Source organism: Dipodomys ordii, unplaced genomic scaffold (genome assembly GCF_000151885.1).
Source record: "Dipodomys ordii isolate 6190 unplaced genomic scaffold, Dord_2.0 Scaffold93, whole genome shotgun sequence".
NCBI lineage: Eukaryota > Metazoa > Chordata > Mammalia > Rodentia > Heteromyidae > Dipodomys > Dipodomys ordii.
The window spans coordinates 2,937,568-2,953,594 of record NW_012267309.1 but is presented as its reverse complement, the minus strand read 5'-3'; the positions used below and the strand labels follow the sequence as shown (position 1 = coordinate 2,953,594).

At 38.9% G+C, this 16,027-nt stretch overlaps 2 protein-coding genes across 2 annotated transcripts in view; one reads left to right on the top strand and one right to left on the bottom strand.

Moving 5' to 3' along the window:
• Cenpp (centromere protein P) overlaps nt 1-16,027 on the top strand; it is a 183,444-nt gene that overhangs the window by 89,636 nt on the left and 77,781 nt on the right. The gene's annotated exons all lie outside the window — the stretch shown is intronic.
• Nucleotides 1-16,027, bottom strand: part of Aspn (asporin) — a 30,330-nt gene that overhangs the window by 9,059 nt on the left and 5,244 nt on the right. The window contains exons 3-6 of the mRNA XM_013026409.1: nt 9,753-10,037; nt 7,132-7,244; nt 3,728-3,941; nt 772-882 (exon numbers count right to left, since the gene is read on the bottom strand). Of these exons, the coding sequence (XP_012881863.1) occupies nt 772-882; nt 3,728-3,941; nt 7,132-7,244; nt 9,753-10,008 (694 nt within the window). The 5' untranslated portion in view covers nt 10,009-10,037. The remainder of the gene's footprint in view (nt 1-771; nt 883-3,727; nt 3,942-7,131; nt 7,245-9,752; nt 10,038-16,027) is intronic.

The following is a 16,027-nucleotide window of genomic DNA, read 5'->3' as shown; positions in this document are numbered from 1 at the left end:
GTCATCACCAAAGAAAACCTTTGTCAGGAGCAAGGAAAGCAAGATTTTCACCATGAGTTCCAAGAAAGGCAGTCATATCCAGCCAGTCATCAGGTAGTGAGCTTGGAAAGAATAGCATAGAAAACTGGTCATCTCGCAATGTGGAGGAGCACCAGACTTGGATGTACCTGCTGCAGGTCTAAGAATGTGAAGTGAATAATGTAGGATGATATCTTAGATGTAAAAGATATTGTCACTTACCATGTTCCAGACATTGTTCTCAAACTTGTTGTATGTTGGCTGATTCATCTTCTCAGCACCTGGGAAGATGCTGGAAGAGAGCCCCTTGTAATACATCCATTTCTGCCAGAGCCAGGCCTGCCCCTATCTGGCCTCATGGACCCCACACTAAACTAGAATAGCTGGGGATAACAGTATGGCCCCATGAAGCTTTCCCCTTTTTTTCTCTATAGAATCCTCCCCCTCTACTGTGCTTCACCAAATGATTGATGTAGATAAGTAAATGTCAGATAAGAGAAGAGAAATTAAAACTTCTCTGCTTCTTGATGTTTATTCTCATAACTAGGGAAGATAATTTTGACTTAATACTGTCAAAAATTCACTACATGTTGGTTCTTTATTTGCATATGAAAAAAATACTAAATTTCATCATATATACTAGCACAATGATTTTTCATTGAAGTATGGTTTTGACAATGCATACTACTAAAGTTTACAATACAACATTTAATGGTCATTGAAACATAACAGATTTTAAAAGTAAATACAAACCTTTAGGAATTGAGGTTAGTTTTGCTTCAGCAATTCTCATATGGAATACCGTCACCCCTTCAAATGCTCCTGGCTCTATCCCATTGTTATCAAGAGGGTTTGCACTCATTTCTGTGGGGGAAAATGACATGAGTTAGCATACATAATGTAAAGGAAACTCACAGTACAAAGACATATCCTGGGAAGTGTGAGCTTCATTGTTCACACTCATTGTCATTTCAGGTGTTGATTTCTATCTACTCTCCTTTTTGTCAGTCTCAGAAAACATTCTGTTTTGTATTTCATAAACTAGATTGTATAACATATTCTCTTTTTTTGCTTTGAATTACTAAATGACACTTTATTCCCCTCTAACCATAAACATGTTTTATTGTAATATTGCATCAAAAAATAGTATGGTCATCTTTCATATAATTCAAGATTTTTATATTTTCCATTTAGTTTTCTTTCTAAACTTTTTGATCATAAATCAATTAGAAATTATGTAATTAGCAGAAATATAACTTTGAGAAATACCAGTAAGAGGCTAATTGGCAAAAATGGCAGGTACTAGGAAGAATTAGGAATAAATAAACATGAATCTTCCTTGGGAAGTTTGAGTGGATTTTCTGAGCAGACAGTATGGTTATAAGATGTCCATTAGAAGTAACATAGAATGGCTAGGCACCAGCAAGTCATAACTGTAGTCCTTTCAACTGAAGGAGGCAGAGACTAAAAGGATTGCAGATTGAGGTTTGTCTATACAAAAGGTTTTGAGATAATGTCAAAAATAGCCAACAAGCTGGTCGCTGGTGGCTCACACCTGTAATCCTAGCTACTCAGGAGGCTGAGATCTGAGGATCACAGTTCAAAGCCAGCCCAGGCAGGAGGTCCGTGAGACTCTTATCTCCAACAAAACCACTAGAAAACTAGAAGTAGTGCTGTGGCTCAAGCAGTAGAGCACTCGCCTTGAGCTGAAGAGCACAGGGACAGCGCCCAGGCCCAGAGTTCAAGCCCCATGACCAACCAAAAAAAAAGCGAACAATGGGCTGGGAATGTGGCTTAGTGGTAGAGTATTTGCTTAGCATGCATACGCCTTGGCTTTGATTTCTCAATACCACATAAACAGGAAAACGCTGGAAGTGGTGCTGTGGCTCAAAGTGATAGAGTGCTAGCCTTGAGCAGAGAGAGACTCAAGGACAGTGCCCAGGCCCTGAGTTTAAGCTCCAGGACAAAGAAAGAGAGAGAGAGAGGGAGAGGGAGAGGGAGAGGGAGAGGGAAAGAAAAGAATCAACAAAAAACAATAATGGAAGTGTGGCTCAAGTGGCAGAGTGCCAGCTTAGCAAGCATGAGGTCCTGGATTCAAACTCAGTACCACAAAAAGTAAAATAAAATGATGTTTATATTATACAATAAGAAATTTCATGAATCAGCAATTTAAACCAGATAACTAAAGCTTAGGTTTGCATTCCATATACTATCAGAACATTATAATTGAGTAATTTATACAATACACCAAAAATACTATCTTTAAATAAAAATAACGTAGGTTTTATTAGAGTCTAGTACATAAAACAGAAACCATATCCAGGTATTTCAAAGGAAATTCTTAAAGAAAAAGTATCACAAAACCTTTTTTTAAATACCATAAATTCTCTTTCACTTTTTTTGATGCGTGTCCCAGTCCTGAGGCTTAAACTTGGGGCCTGGATCTGCCCCTGAGCCTTTTTTTTCTCTTGCTAGCACTCTACCATTTGAGCCACAGTTCCACTTCTAGCTTTTTGTTGGTTAATCGGAGATAAGAGTTTCACTGGACTGCCTGGGCTAGCTTCATACTGTGATCCTTAGATCTCAACCTCCTGAGTACTTAGGATTATAGGTATGAGCCACCTGCCCTGGGCTTGTTTCACATTTTAATTAGTTTATAAATGGTTTGTCTAGGTAAGGATTATTGGATTCAAAAATGAATTGTAAGGCTGGAGGCATGACTAAGCAGTAAAGTGCCTGCTCAGAACCACCAAAGGGGCTAGGAGAGGGGGGTGAAGCTAATTGAGTAAATTATCTTAAAACCTATTAATGAAGTGCTGGGAATGTTACTTAGTGGTAGAGTGCTGGCCTAGAATGCATGAAGCCCTGGGTTCCATTCCTCCGTACTTCATCAACAGAAAAGGCCAGAAGTGGTTCTGTAGCTCAAGTGGTAGAGCAAAAAAGAAGGTTAGGGGCAGTGCCGAGGCCCAGAGTTCAAGCCCTAGGACTGGCAATATGCTCTCTCTCTCTCTCTCTCTCTCTCTCTCTCTCTCTCCCCCTCCCCCTCCCTCCCTCCCTCCCTCCCTCTCTCCCTCTTCCCTCCCTCTCTCTCCCTCTCTCTCCCTCTCCCTCTCCCTCTCCTTAATAAACCAGGTGCTGGTGACTCATACCTGAATTCCTGTCTACTCTGGAGGCTGAGATCTAGGAATAATGATTCAAGGTCAGCCTGGGCAGGAAAGTCATTGAGACTGTTATTTGTAGTTAACCACCAAAAAAGATAGAAATGATGCTGGCCGGGCACTAGTGGCTCATGCCTGTATTCTTGGTTCTTAGGAGGCTGAGATCTGAGGATCACGGTTCAAAGCCAGCCCGGGCAGGAGAGACCGTGAGACTCCTATCTCCAATAAACCACCAGAAAACCGGAAGTGGCGCTGTAGCTCAAGTGGTAGAGCGCTCGCCTTGAGCTGAAGAGCTGAGGGACAGCACCCAGGCCCAGAGTTCAAGCCCCACGACTGACAAAAAAAAAAAAAAAAAGAAATGATGCTGTAGCTCAAATGATAGAATGTTAGACTTTAGCAAAAAAGCTCAGGAACAGTGCCCAATCCCTGAGTTCAAGCCTCAGGACCAACACATATACACACACCCGAAAAAGTTGTTAATGATAACAAAGTCTTTTATATAAACATTTTAATTACCATTTCAGGATGTCTTGGTCATTTGGAAAACTTACCCAAAACATGTAAGGCATTCATTCCTTTGAATGTGTCCTTTTGTATTTTCTTTACTTTATTATCATGAATTCTGAGTTCTGCTAATGATTTGGGAAGATTAAGTGGTATTTCACTTAATTGATTGTGAGATAAATACAGCCTTCGCAACTTCTTTGTGGTTATAAAAGTTTTGGGGTGAATCTTTGTTAGCTTGTTGTTGTTGAGAATGAGAGCCTGAATAAAGCATAAAAAGTTATATGGTATTAGGGAGTGGATTTCATTTACTGATAATTCTACAATAACTAGTTTTGGAAATTAATATGATTTCTGTCACTTGTAAACATAAAATATTTCCCATTCCAATGTAAGCTTAAAAATATTTGCAGTGGGGTGAATATCTGAAGTAGTACTGTAATAGAATAAACACTTAGTTGGAATAGTGCAAAGCTTTAATGCTTTGTAATATGCATTTAGTTTAGATAGAAATTCAGGTTTTTAAAAAAAATCTTTGAATAGACATTCACAAGTTTGAAGCTTCAGCCTCTACTCACCTGTGTGTAAGTGCTCAACAATATTATCTTTATTTTATCTTAAAATCTGTGGACTCTAAAATTTTTTTAGTGTACATGAAATATATTTTGCATGATTTTCTCTATGTGGAAGGCTTCATCTGTAATGCTTGCCATTTCTCCCAGTGGGAATACAATGAGGTAAAGCCCCTGATATTTCTCAGGGCTCTAGAGTAGCACCCTTCAGAAGGGATTTAATCCCAGAGAATGAAGACCTTGTGCTAGAACGACTGTGTTCTTGGTAGCATCTTGACATGTCTAAAACCACACATTATGGCTATTGTGTGACCAGCCATTTCCATCTGTTGGGATCATGAGATTCTGGCATGTGGGAATTTCAGAACCAAAGCTGTGGCAAAATCTTACTGGTTTTCCTGATAGCTATTTTGGAAGGACATAGCTCTCAATTCTCCTTTGCCAAACTACATGTAAAGATTTTTTGATGACACAAAAGCATATTAAGTTCAGGGCCTTTGTCAATCACTCTTTAATCTAGCCTATCTGATTCTCTCTAGGAGAATCTCTCTGATTCTCTCACTTCTTTTGTAAATTTCTTATCTATAGCTATCTTCTCTTTGTTTTAACATGACACATGCCTTATAGATACTACATAGTTGTTTTCCCATAACGCTCTGGCTGCCCGGTAAACTTTCTTTACCAACACATTTACTCATTTTACTCTCAGTCCTTTGTGACTCTTTTGCCACTGTCTTTCAGACAAGCACTCTGTTAAAGGTTTCACCTAGAAAGGTTAAGTCTAGAAGAGGGAAAACTATCTTGTTGCCAAAATAAGTTCCTTTCTGAGTGTATAGTGCCAGGTAAGAGTGTATTCACTTTTCTATTAGTTACACTGAAAAATGAGGCCAAGCCAACTTAAAGGGTCATAAAGATAGCTTATGAACCCCCACTTGACCCTGTGAGAGTAATTTAACAGAAACATGTACAATAAAGGAAAGTGACTTGCCTACAAGTAAAGGTCAGAACTGACTCACCTAAGGGCTCTAGTAATTTAGTTAAGGGCTTGTTTTGTTTCATTTTTGTTTTCTGGTTAATAGATGTAGTTTCTGGAACTGCATAAAAAGAATTATAAATAGTAAAACTAGGTTAACAGTTTTTATTCAGCACTGTAAAATACGGAGCCAACAATGCCTGAATTTGATGGGCTGGCAGAGTGACTCCAGATCAGCTGTACTTTCAGTGTTGGCTTTTCCTGGCTGTCATAGAGCCACAGAGTCATCACAAACAAACTTTTGGTTATGTGTTAGGGCAAAAGACAAGTGTAATGTGCAGAAAAGGACAGTAAGTCATGATGAACCTATCAGTGATAGTGGTAAGAAGTGGTGGATTGGTCTGAAAATGTTTAGGCTCTCACATATCCTTCTCTGTGTAAGAGACACAGGTAAAGCATAACTGACAGTCACAGAATGCCTAAAATAATTTGATTTCTCTGTAAGACAGGCACCACATAAGGAGATATAATTAAGTATTGTACAACTATCACTACAACTGTATTTCATAATAAAACATGTACTTTTAAAAGTGCTTTATAGCCTGGAAAATCAAAGCTACTTGGAAGGCTGAGATAGGGAGATTATTAAATCTGAGTTGTTGGCATGATTTGGAAGGAGCTATCAAAGCTCATTTTTCTTGCATTGCATTCCTTCAGCATGAAATTTTCAAGGCAGCCTACCCAGGCTTCAGCCTCTTTGTGATTTTCTTGCTAGTCCTCCTTACTATGAAGACTGCCTATCTCTCAGTGTGCCTGAAACATGATGGCATGTGTGGCAGGAGGCAAAGCGACCTCACACCTCTCAGATACAGGATCTGTACCTGCTCCTGCCAGATACAGCAAGGGGGTAGCACAGTTATATGTTCTTTTTATTTTTGGTCAGTTCCTGGGACTCAAACTCAGGGACTAGGCACTGTCCCTGAGGTTTTTAGCTCAAAGCTAGCACTCTTGAGCCACAGAACCAATTCCAATTTTCTAGTGGTTAATTGAAGATAAGAGTCTCATGAACTGCCCGGACTGGCTTCAAAGAGCAATCCTCAGGTTTCAGCTAGGATTTCTGATAAGAGCCACCAGTGCCTGGCGAAATGGTCATGTTTTCTACCTTGTCCCATTAGTGTTGTATCATACATAGATATGACAGGTTGTAGTTTTTTTTTTTCTCTGACACAGCCTGGAGTGTGGGGAAAATGACCTGGAAGAGGTAGTCCTGCCTGACCATCCCAGATAGTACAGAGTCATCCTAGCCCATCTAGTCTTGGCAAATCAAGAGTAGTGCTGAGGGCAGGAGGTAATACCTCCAGCAGTGACAGTGAAAAATTAGGCTTTCCCTCCAAACTCAGTTTTGTACTAACTCAAAAATTCGACAGGATAGCTCAAAATGTTCCAATTGGGGATTAAAATACTCATATAACTATAGTAAGAAAAAAATTCCAAAAAAGTTTCCATCCATGTATATGTTAGATAACATTTTCTATGTGCCACTATTAGAGGTCAACAAGATTGAGGAAAAGATTTCTTATACACTCTGGAGATGATTGCTGTGAATAATTGCTTATTATTCATTTTAGTGTTTGGTGACTGTTGTTACCTGAGTGGATTATAAAATAATAATTAAACTCTCAGCCCACTGCCTTTTATGTACCTATTGTTATTCAGTAAGCATCAGTTGAATTAAACTATAACTGAATTATAGCCATAATTTTTAGTTGGCTAGAACCTTGATAAATACAGGGATGCTATAATACTTCACAGAAAATAACGACTCCTTTACTAATGCAATATAATTAATCATTTTAGCAATGGTACTTTCGCTTAAATATTTGAAAATATGAACATATGTTCTTACATAAAGTGAAGTGAGTCCTTTAAAATCATTTTCTTTGATTTCCTTAATTTTATTGTTTTGAAGGTCGATCATTCGAGTATCAAATGGAATGTTGCCAGGGACTGAGGTTAAACCTGAAATAAACATGTTATATAAGTATTAAACATTGATGTTGAAGATGAGATCACTGACATTTTTAAAGAAATACATATTTTTTAAACCTATGATTATCATTAAGTAGCAGAGGACTTAGTTGTAACAGATGACAAAAGTACTGTTTGGAAAAGACCTTTTCTTTTTAGTGATACTTGGATTTGAACTCAGGGCCTTGTACTTACTAGGCAAGCCTAATCACTTTTTTTTTTTTGTCAGTCATAGGGTTGAACTCTGGGCCTGGGAGCTATCCCTGAGCTCTTCAGCTCAAGGCAAGCACTCTACCACTTGAGCCACAGTGCCACTTCTGATTTTCTGATGGTTTATTGGAGATAAAGTCTCATGGAATTTCCTGCCAGGTTGGCTTTGAACCATGATCCTCAGATCTCAACCTCCTGAGTAGCTAGGATTACAGGCTCCCAGCCTGATCACTTTTTTAAGACTCAAAATACAGAAAGTTGTGCTTAGAAAATATATAAATTTGATTTATTTTCATGTACATTATCAAAAACTTTCCTACTCACTTACTATAAATAATCAGCTCTGCTAATTACTTGCAAATTCTTTGATTTTAAAAGTTCTTTTTTTTTTTTATCTGAGTCCAGCACTCAAACTTGGTACCTGGTACTTTTGTTCATTAGCTGGTACTCTACCAACTGAGCAACACCTCCAACCCTATAAATTCTTATTCTTACATAACTTTATTAGCATGTAAATGTAGATTATACCTTTTCTTCATTACCCACAGTAATTCAAAGACAAGGTAATTTGACTCATTTCTTTTCTATCCTGGTACCAAAAGCATATTAGCTGCCATTCACCTTTGTAGGTACTACAACTGTTGTTGTTGTTTTTTTAAATTCTGAGATAAATAACAGTTTTTAAAACAAAATTTTATACTTGAAAACCCATATCTCATTGCTTTCTACATCAGCATTTTACTATATTAAATTTTACTGTTTATCAATTTATCTTTTTATTCATTTTAAGTGAACATCAGATATTTTCACACTTTTGGCAGAACTATTTTTACAGAACAGTTGTGAATTTAATAGACTTAAAAGTTAAGGCATCGTATATCCAAATATTTTGAACATCTGTATTCTGCTTAATAGCACTATGTATTTTTCCTTTCCATACTTTAAAATACTTTCAAGATATCTAACCATAGATAGGAAGGGAAAAGATTGCTTTCTACATTGGTAAGATAGCAACGTAGAGCCTATTTTGTTTATTCCTATGGATTCATTTTGCCATCTTTATGAAAATAAGATATTATTTTGATCTTAGGCAATGAAGTGGAAGTCTTATTAGAAGATGGAGTTTTACAGGAAGGATCCTTCTTATAACACTGATTTTTGCCAAACCTACCCTGCCTTGTCCCTGGTAAAGTTAAGGCTCTGAAAGGAGTTTTATTTGAGAAAGGAAGAGTGACCAAGTAAGTGTATAGACCTTTTCTTGATCGTGCTACTAGGGGAAGTGAGATGTGTCTGCCAGCTTCTCAGATGGCTCAAAGAGTGGTCTGCATGAATGACCTCCACAGTGGAGCAGGTATTCCATCTTTTGAAAATAGCTGAGTACAACTCTTGATATGCATTCCATTGATCCCTGCTCTAAGCAGCATGTGGAATGTGTTCAAGAGACTCTCTTCAATTAGCCACTAAAAAGCCAGAAGAGGAGATGTGGCTCAAGTGGTGGAAAGCCAGCTTTGAGTGAAAAGGCTAAGGAACAGCACCCAAGCCCCCCCTGTTCAAAGCTTAGTACCATCTCGTGCACATGCATGCATACACAAATAACCAAGGCAAAAACAGGCTGGGGCATGTGGTAGAGTGCCTACCTAGCAAATCTGAGGCCCTCGGTTCCGACCACAGTAACAACACCTCTTATCCTACCCCGCACAAAAACAGTAAAAAGTAAATTGGGACAGTTAATCTTGATTGAATTGAGATGTACCTAGAAGATTAGTAAAGCACAACTTTGGGTATGTCTGTGAGAGTGTTTCTAGAAAAGACTGAGTGGGGGAAAAAATTGCCCAAAATGTGGGTTGCACCATCTTATTGTGGGCCTGAATGGAATAAAATGGGATAAAGGGGAACACCAGCTCCTTTCTCTCTTTCTCTTCTCTCCTTTCTCTCTCCCCCACTCCTTTCTTTCCTCCCTCTCTCTCTCCTTCTTTCTCCTCTCTCTGATAACAATGAGGTGAGCTACTCTGCTACCTCTGGAGTGATTTAAACCTCTGAAACCAAAAGCCAAAATAAATTCTTTCTCCTTAAGTTCTTTATATCACATATTCTGTCACACTTAGGAAAAAACTAATCCAGAAAATTTACATAAGTATATACTGATCATGAACCACAATCCCAACAAACTCATTGTCGCAATTAGCTAGGATTACAGGAGTGAGCAACTAGTATTCATCTTTTTTTCTGTCCTTTTAATTTTGTCAGAACAGTATTATTCTTCAAAAAGAAGTTGATTTATGTTTTTACCTAGATCAGAACAGTGCACAACTCGTGAGTAACATTGGCATCCAAACGGACATGTTGGAAACAGATCAAATGGGAAAAAGGGGTTTACTGGCTCTTTCGTTGGAAAAAGAGAGTTATCATCACTGTCGTCATCATCATCATCATCTGCATCTTCCATGTCCTTCAACATCATATTCTTCAATGACATATGCGAAGGGCTGAAGAAAGGTTTGGCAGAGCATACAGCCAAGAGCAGTAGGAGCACATATTCCTTCATGCTGTCTTTTATAGAAGTCTGATCTAGGACTAAGTAGACATAAATTATTGAGTTAGAGTTTAAACATATATACTTGTTTGTGCATAAGTTTCTCAGTGCTGGCAAGAATATGATAAAATGGCATTTTTATCCATGGTAGGTAATATGAGAATAAATCTATAAGAATTTTGTGGAAGCCAGGTACCAGTGGTTCATACCTGTAATCCTAGCTACTCAGGAGGCTGAGATCTGAGGATCATAGTTCAAAGCTAGCCCTGGCAGAGACTCTTCTCTCCAATAAACTACCCAGAAAAAGCCAAAAGTAGCACTGTGGCTCAAGTGGTAGAGCACTAGCTTTGAGTAAAACGTCAGGGAACTTGCTTAGGCCCTGAGTTCAAGCCCCAAGACCAAAAAAAAAAAAAAAAAAGAGCATTTTAGCAGTCTGGGAGCTTCAGCAATTCTACTTTTAGAGTCTAGTTTTAGGAAATAATTCTAAACTACACAAACAGGCTGACATATAGAGTATGGGCACCAGTGGCTCACACCTATAATCCTACATACTCAGGCACCAGAGATCTGGAAGATAGTCCATTCAAGATCAGCTAGGGCAGAAAAGTGTTAGAGATGCCATTTCCAAAACAGAGAAAAGCTGGGCTGAAGGCATGGCATAAGTAGTAGAAAGCAAGCTGAGCAAGCATGAAGCCATGAGTTCAAATCCTAATAGTGCCAAAATAAAAAATATAGAATATAAAATACATATTCTGTGAAATAAAAAAGCAAATATAAAAATTCACAATCAGTATACATGTAAGCACAAAGAAGGAAAGTAATTTTTAAAAACACCCAACACAAATGTACCCAATTAATGATAAACTCTGTTGATATAACTATGGATGATGTTTTAACCTTTAATTTTTATAATGAAAAATAAATACTATTATCATTAGAAAATGAATAAATGTTCTAAAATAGAAAAGTAGGTCATCATACCTTCTGTTGTCTAACATCTGAGAAACATTCTCAGTGTCCCATAGACAACAAATAGAAATTTTCCTCAACTGATTCATCCTTGCCAACCTCACTCTCATTTTTGGTCACTTTTTCCAATGTCATTTGAATCTTTTTTCCTTCTAATCTATTCCATTGTCCAAAACCTGATCCAAGCCATCTGATGTCCAGATTGCTCTATCTTACTCATTTCTGCACATGCGTTCTGTCTAGTTGGTTGGTTGGCTTTGTGGAAACTGGGTTGTTTCAAGTTATTTTCACAAACTCACAGGTACAAATAAAAGATTCTAATATTGGAATCTGAAAATTCTAATAGTCTCACAGGTACATTTGCCTATTTCTTAACTGTCACCTGTGATTATTATAAATTTTAAGAAAATTTTAAAAATTAAAAATATGAAATTATCCAAAGTAAGTGTGTTCTAGGAATGTTCATTGACAAGATTCAGTCCTGGTAGGAGGACACCTGCCCACTGCCAGGGTATAGAGCTCCACAGCCTCTGCCTAACAGCTTGCTGGGTCTGTATTTATTGCCTGGGTGCCAGTAATGGCTGTAAGAGAGAATGGTAGTCAGTCAGGGCTAGCCCAGTATCAGGAAAACCTATCCTGTGATCCTGGTTACTATTTCCCAGAACCTCAAAATCAACTTTCACATTTCTAGGTAGACATTTTTTTCTAGATTTAAGAATAAGTAGTGAATTCACTAACTTAAAATACACATTTATTTAGCATATGTCTTGTTTTTATTGTTCTTGTTGCCAGTCCTGGAGCTTGACCTCAGGGCCTGTGCACTGCCCCTGAGCATTTTGCTCAAGGCTAGCACTCTGTCACTTGAGGCACACCTCCATTCCTGGCTTTTGGTGATTAACTAGACATGAGTTTTACAGCCTTTCCTTTCTGGGCTAGCTTTGAACCAAGATCCTCAGATCTCAGCCTTCTGTAAGTAGGATCATAGGCATGAGCCACTGGCACCCAGCTTTTGATAATCTCTGAAAAAGAGTTGGAAAATCTTGTCATTAGTTATTAACCTGGTAATAACTTTAAATAATTTTATATGTTCCAAAAATCTAAATGGTGACATGAATATTTCCCCTTAGGTCAGTGCTTGTCAGCACTGGCCATATTTGGAGTGCACCAAATGCTTGTAACAGTGTTTAAAAATATACAATATAAAACCTGTGCATCAGTGGCTCACACCTGTCATCCTAGCTACTCAGGAGCCTGAGATCTGGAGGGTCTCAAGTCCAGCTTAAGTCCTAGAGACTCCATCTTCAGAACAACTAGAAAAAAGCTGGGCTGAAGAATGCTGAAGTTGTAGAAGGCCAGCTGAGCAAACACAAAGCCCTGAATTCAAATTCTAGTAATGCCAAAATAGAGTATGAAAAATAGAGTACAGATTTTTGTGAAATAAAAAGGCAAATATGTAAGTGTGGTACCTCTGTGATTATCTATACTTGGATGTGCTAGGAAAGCGTTTACAGGATAGATCTCAAAATAGCTAAACTTTGTATATAAAATAATCTTACTCTGAATTCCATTTTTAAACCAATTCTAATCTCTCATCTATACATACTTTTTTTTTTTTTTGTCGCTTGTGGGTCTGAACTCTGGGCCTGGGCACTGTCCCTCAACTCTTCAGCTCAAGGTTAGCGCTCTACCACTTGAGCCATAGGGCCACTTCTGGCTTTTTCTGCTTATGTGGTGCTGAGGAATCAAACCCAGGGCCTCATGCATGCAAGGCAAGCACTCTACCATTGAGCCACCTTGTCAGCCCTATATATACCTTTTAGAAGTGTCAACAACGTTTTTCCTAGACCCTTCATTTATGTTAAATAAGGAAATGGTCATCAAAGAACTTGAAATGTAACAAGTTAGGTCTCCTGTGGCCCAACTCTTTCTGGGACACTTGATGCCACAGCTCCATGGAGTAAGGCAGGGGCCTATAGAAGCATGCATAGTAGCTTTGCAAGCACACATGCCATCTCTTATTCAACCAGCAAGCTTGGGTGGGGAGTGTTTGGATTGGAACGACTGTGTGGTCTTGCATGATGCAGAGTGAAAGATTATACTGGCAAAAAGAATCTGTGAGAATCACCTGTGGTGACATCTGTCCTGTCACTGCTGCGGGGTGTCTCTGCTAACCATTTCTGAAAGTCCTGATACAGTGTTCTAGTGAAGGTCCCTGGGCTTCATTTTCAGTATCATTGTGTTTCTGTGTTTCTTCTCAGCTACCTGTCTAATTTTAACCAACTGTGATATTTTGATATCAGACCTTTATGTGATCACTAGCTCCTCGGTGTTTTGTCCCCAGGGCCTCTCGGCCCTTACCAGAATCAAAGTTTGTCCCTAATTCCAGTGTATTTATTTATTTCCAGTGTTTTATTTATTTATTTATTTATTTTAGCATCCTTACATTGCAGTTCTTTCTTCCTGTACACAGCTATTCATGACCTTATCTATTGTTAGCAATGACAAACTTACAATTACAGTACCATTGGAAGTCCTATCTCTGGCTTAGTTTGAGGTTGCCAGAGTTGTTCAAAGAGCATTTTTAAGTACTACCAAAGACATGATTTCGGTATGCTGAATAGGTGAGGAAAATCATGCCTTTTCTCCTTCCTCTTCGCTCTTATACTTCCTACTCAAAAACAACCACAGCTCCTAATCAGCCATTCTCAGATAAATATTGGATTGCTGGTAAAGCTAATACTCAGAACCATGTGTATTCATAGAGGAAAACAAAAATGGAAATCAATGTTGACACTGAATCTAGGGGTAGAGGCTCTCTTAACACTAGATGTGGATGCCTAGAACTTGGAAGGTGCCATACTTCACCAAGTATGTCTCTGTTCCTCTTGACCCTTACTACAGCTAAAGACATCTGTAAAAACACATATTGCATATGAAGAAAAGTAATGAAATAGAATATATAATGCCTAGCAAGAGCAGTAGATTGAAGCACTTTGTACATAGTTTTTAAATTATGTTGTTTTTAAAATATTTTTTAAATTACGTTTTTTGAGACATAGTCTTACTATGTAACCCAGGCTAACTTCAAACTTGTGCAATCCTCCTACCTCAGCCTCCTGAGTGCTAGGTATAGGTTTACATTGGCCACAGTCAGCACTATTCTAAATATCTATAAACCAAACCTTATTTGCTTTGTTCTCACTTTTGCCTTTTATTTAGCATTGGATAATCCAGGTGTTAACAATCAAAAGTTTCCCAGACACCTATCTCCCTCAAAAGTCAAACAAAAATACCTGCCAGTGAAACTGTTTTGGAATTCACAATTTATTGAAGCCTAACCCCATTTTCTGGTCCACAGGAAATGGGATTTTAATGAAGGTTTGTTTTGTTTTAGTTGGCTGTTTTAAGTGTTATCTCATGGAAACTTTGAGCTATATGGGCTTTAGTTTCTCAGTCTATACCAGAGAAACTATTAACCATATAATATACTTGAAATATAGAGCTAAGGAAACTATGGAACTTTAAAAAAGAAATGTGTAACAAGAAGAATGTGCTGGAGTTTCAGAGTGGCTGCCAAGAGCAGATTTTGGTTTTCTGTGTGGCCTGGCAGCTGGAGTGAGGGCTGGCCTTAGCTCCTGTGCATGCCACATGCTAGTGTCACAGTTTCCTTTGGTATTGTTGCTTCAATGAGCTCTGGAGCTTCTCCTCCAGTTTTGGCTGTTAAGTTCAGGCTGAAGAATGGGATCAGGTATGAAAAGCAGGATTTGGAACTGAGAGAATAACAAGAAAGGTGCACAGCTCTGAGAACAGAGAGGCTTGCCTCTCTTCCACATCCTGCCTCAGCTGTCCTAAACAGCCCACTGTCTGTCAGTGAACATCAGCCAAGGTCCCTGCCTTTCTTAGACTGATGGCTATCAAAGGAGCATCCCTGCATTAATTCACAAGTGAGGTAGAAGTCAGACACAGTGGCTAAATTCTGTAATCATAGATATTTGGGAGGCAGAGAATGGGAAATGGCAGCTCAAGGCCTGCCAAGCCCCATCTCCCCCCATTTTTTTTTCTTTAAAAATAAAGTTTGGGGCTAGGAAGGTGGCTCAATAGTAGAGTGCTTGCCTTGCATGCATGAGGCCCAGGGTTCGATTCCTCAGCACCATATAAGCAGAAAAAGCTGGAAGTGGAGCTATGGCTCAAGTGGTGGAGCGCTAGCCTTCAGCTGAAGAGCTGAGGAACAGTGCCCAGGCCCAGAGTTCAGGCCCCATGACTGACATAAATAAATAAGTAAATAAATAAAAATAAAGTTTGTAAGACACTTTCCTCAACCAATGGCTGGACATGGTCATGTGTGACTCTTGTTCCAGACTAAAAGGAAAACAAAGTGGATGGATACAGCATTGTGCACCTGTCATTCCCAAAGACTCAGAGAATCATAAATAGGAGGATCAAAGTCCAGGCTGGCTCAGTCATAAAGAGAGACCCTATCTCAAAAACAACTATTGCTAAGAAGGGTCTGCTGAAGAGTACCTGTCTAGAAAGCATGAGGCCTTGAGTTCAAATTCCAGTATATCAAAAGAAAAATAGAGGGAAAATGAAAATAGGAAATTGAGAGTCTGCCTCCCTGTTGGCATTATCTATTGTAGTTAGGGACCACTGCAATTTACTGCTTTAGCAGCTGGGTCCTTCCCAAGTGAACAGTGAAGGCTGTTGAATGCAGGGCCTGCTATCTAGTAGAGACTCTTGCCTGTTGATGGAGGTTCTAGAACATTCTGGACAACACTGTATGAGTAACTCCAATAAAAGTACTAGTAGGTTGGAACACAGTACTTTGAGGCATTATTGTCTAGTATTGCCCACTTCTGGCTATTACAAAAGTCTTTCGGGTCTGGGCACTGAGCTTTTGTGCTCAAGGATAGCACTCTACTACCTGAGCCACAGCTCCACTTCTGGCTTGGTGGTTAATTGGAGATAAGAGCCTTATGGATTTTCCTGCCCTGACTGGCCTTGACCTGTGATCCTCAGATCTCAACCTCCTAAGTAGTTAGGATTATAGGTAGAAGCTACCAAG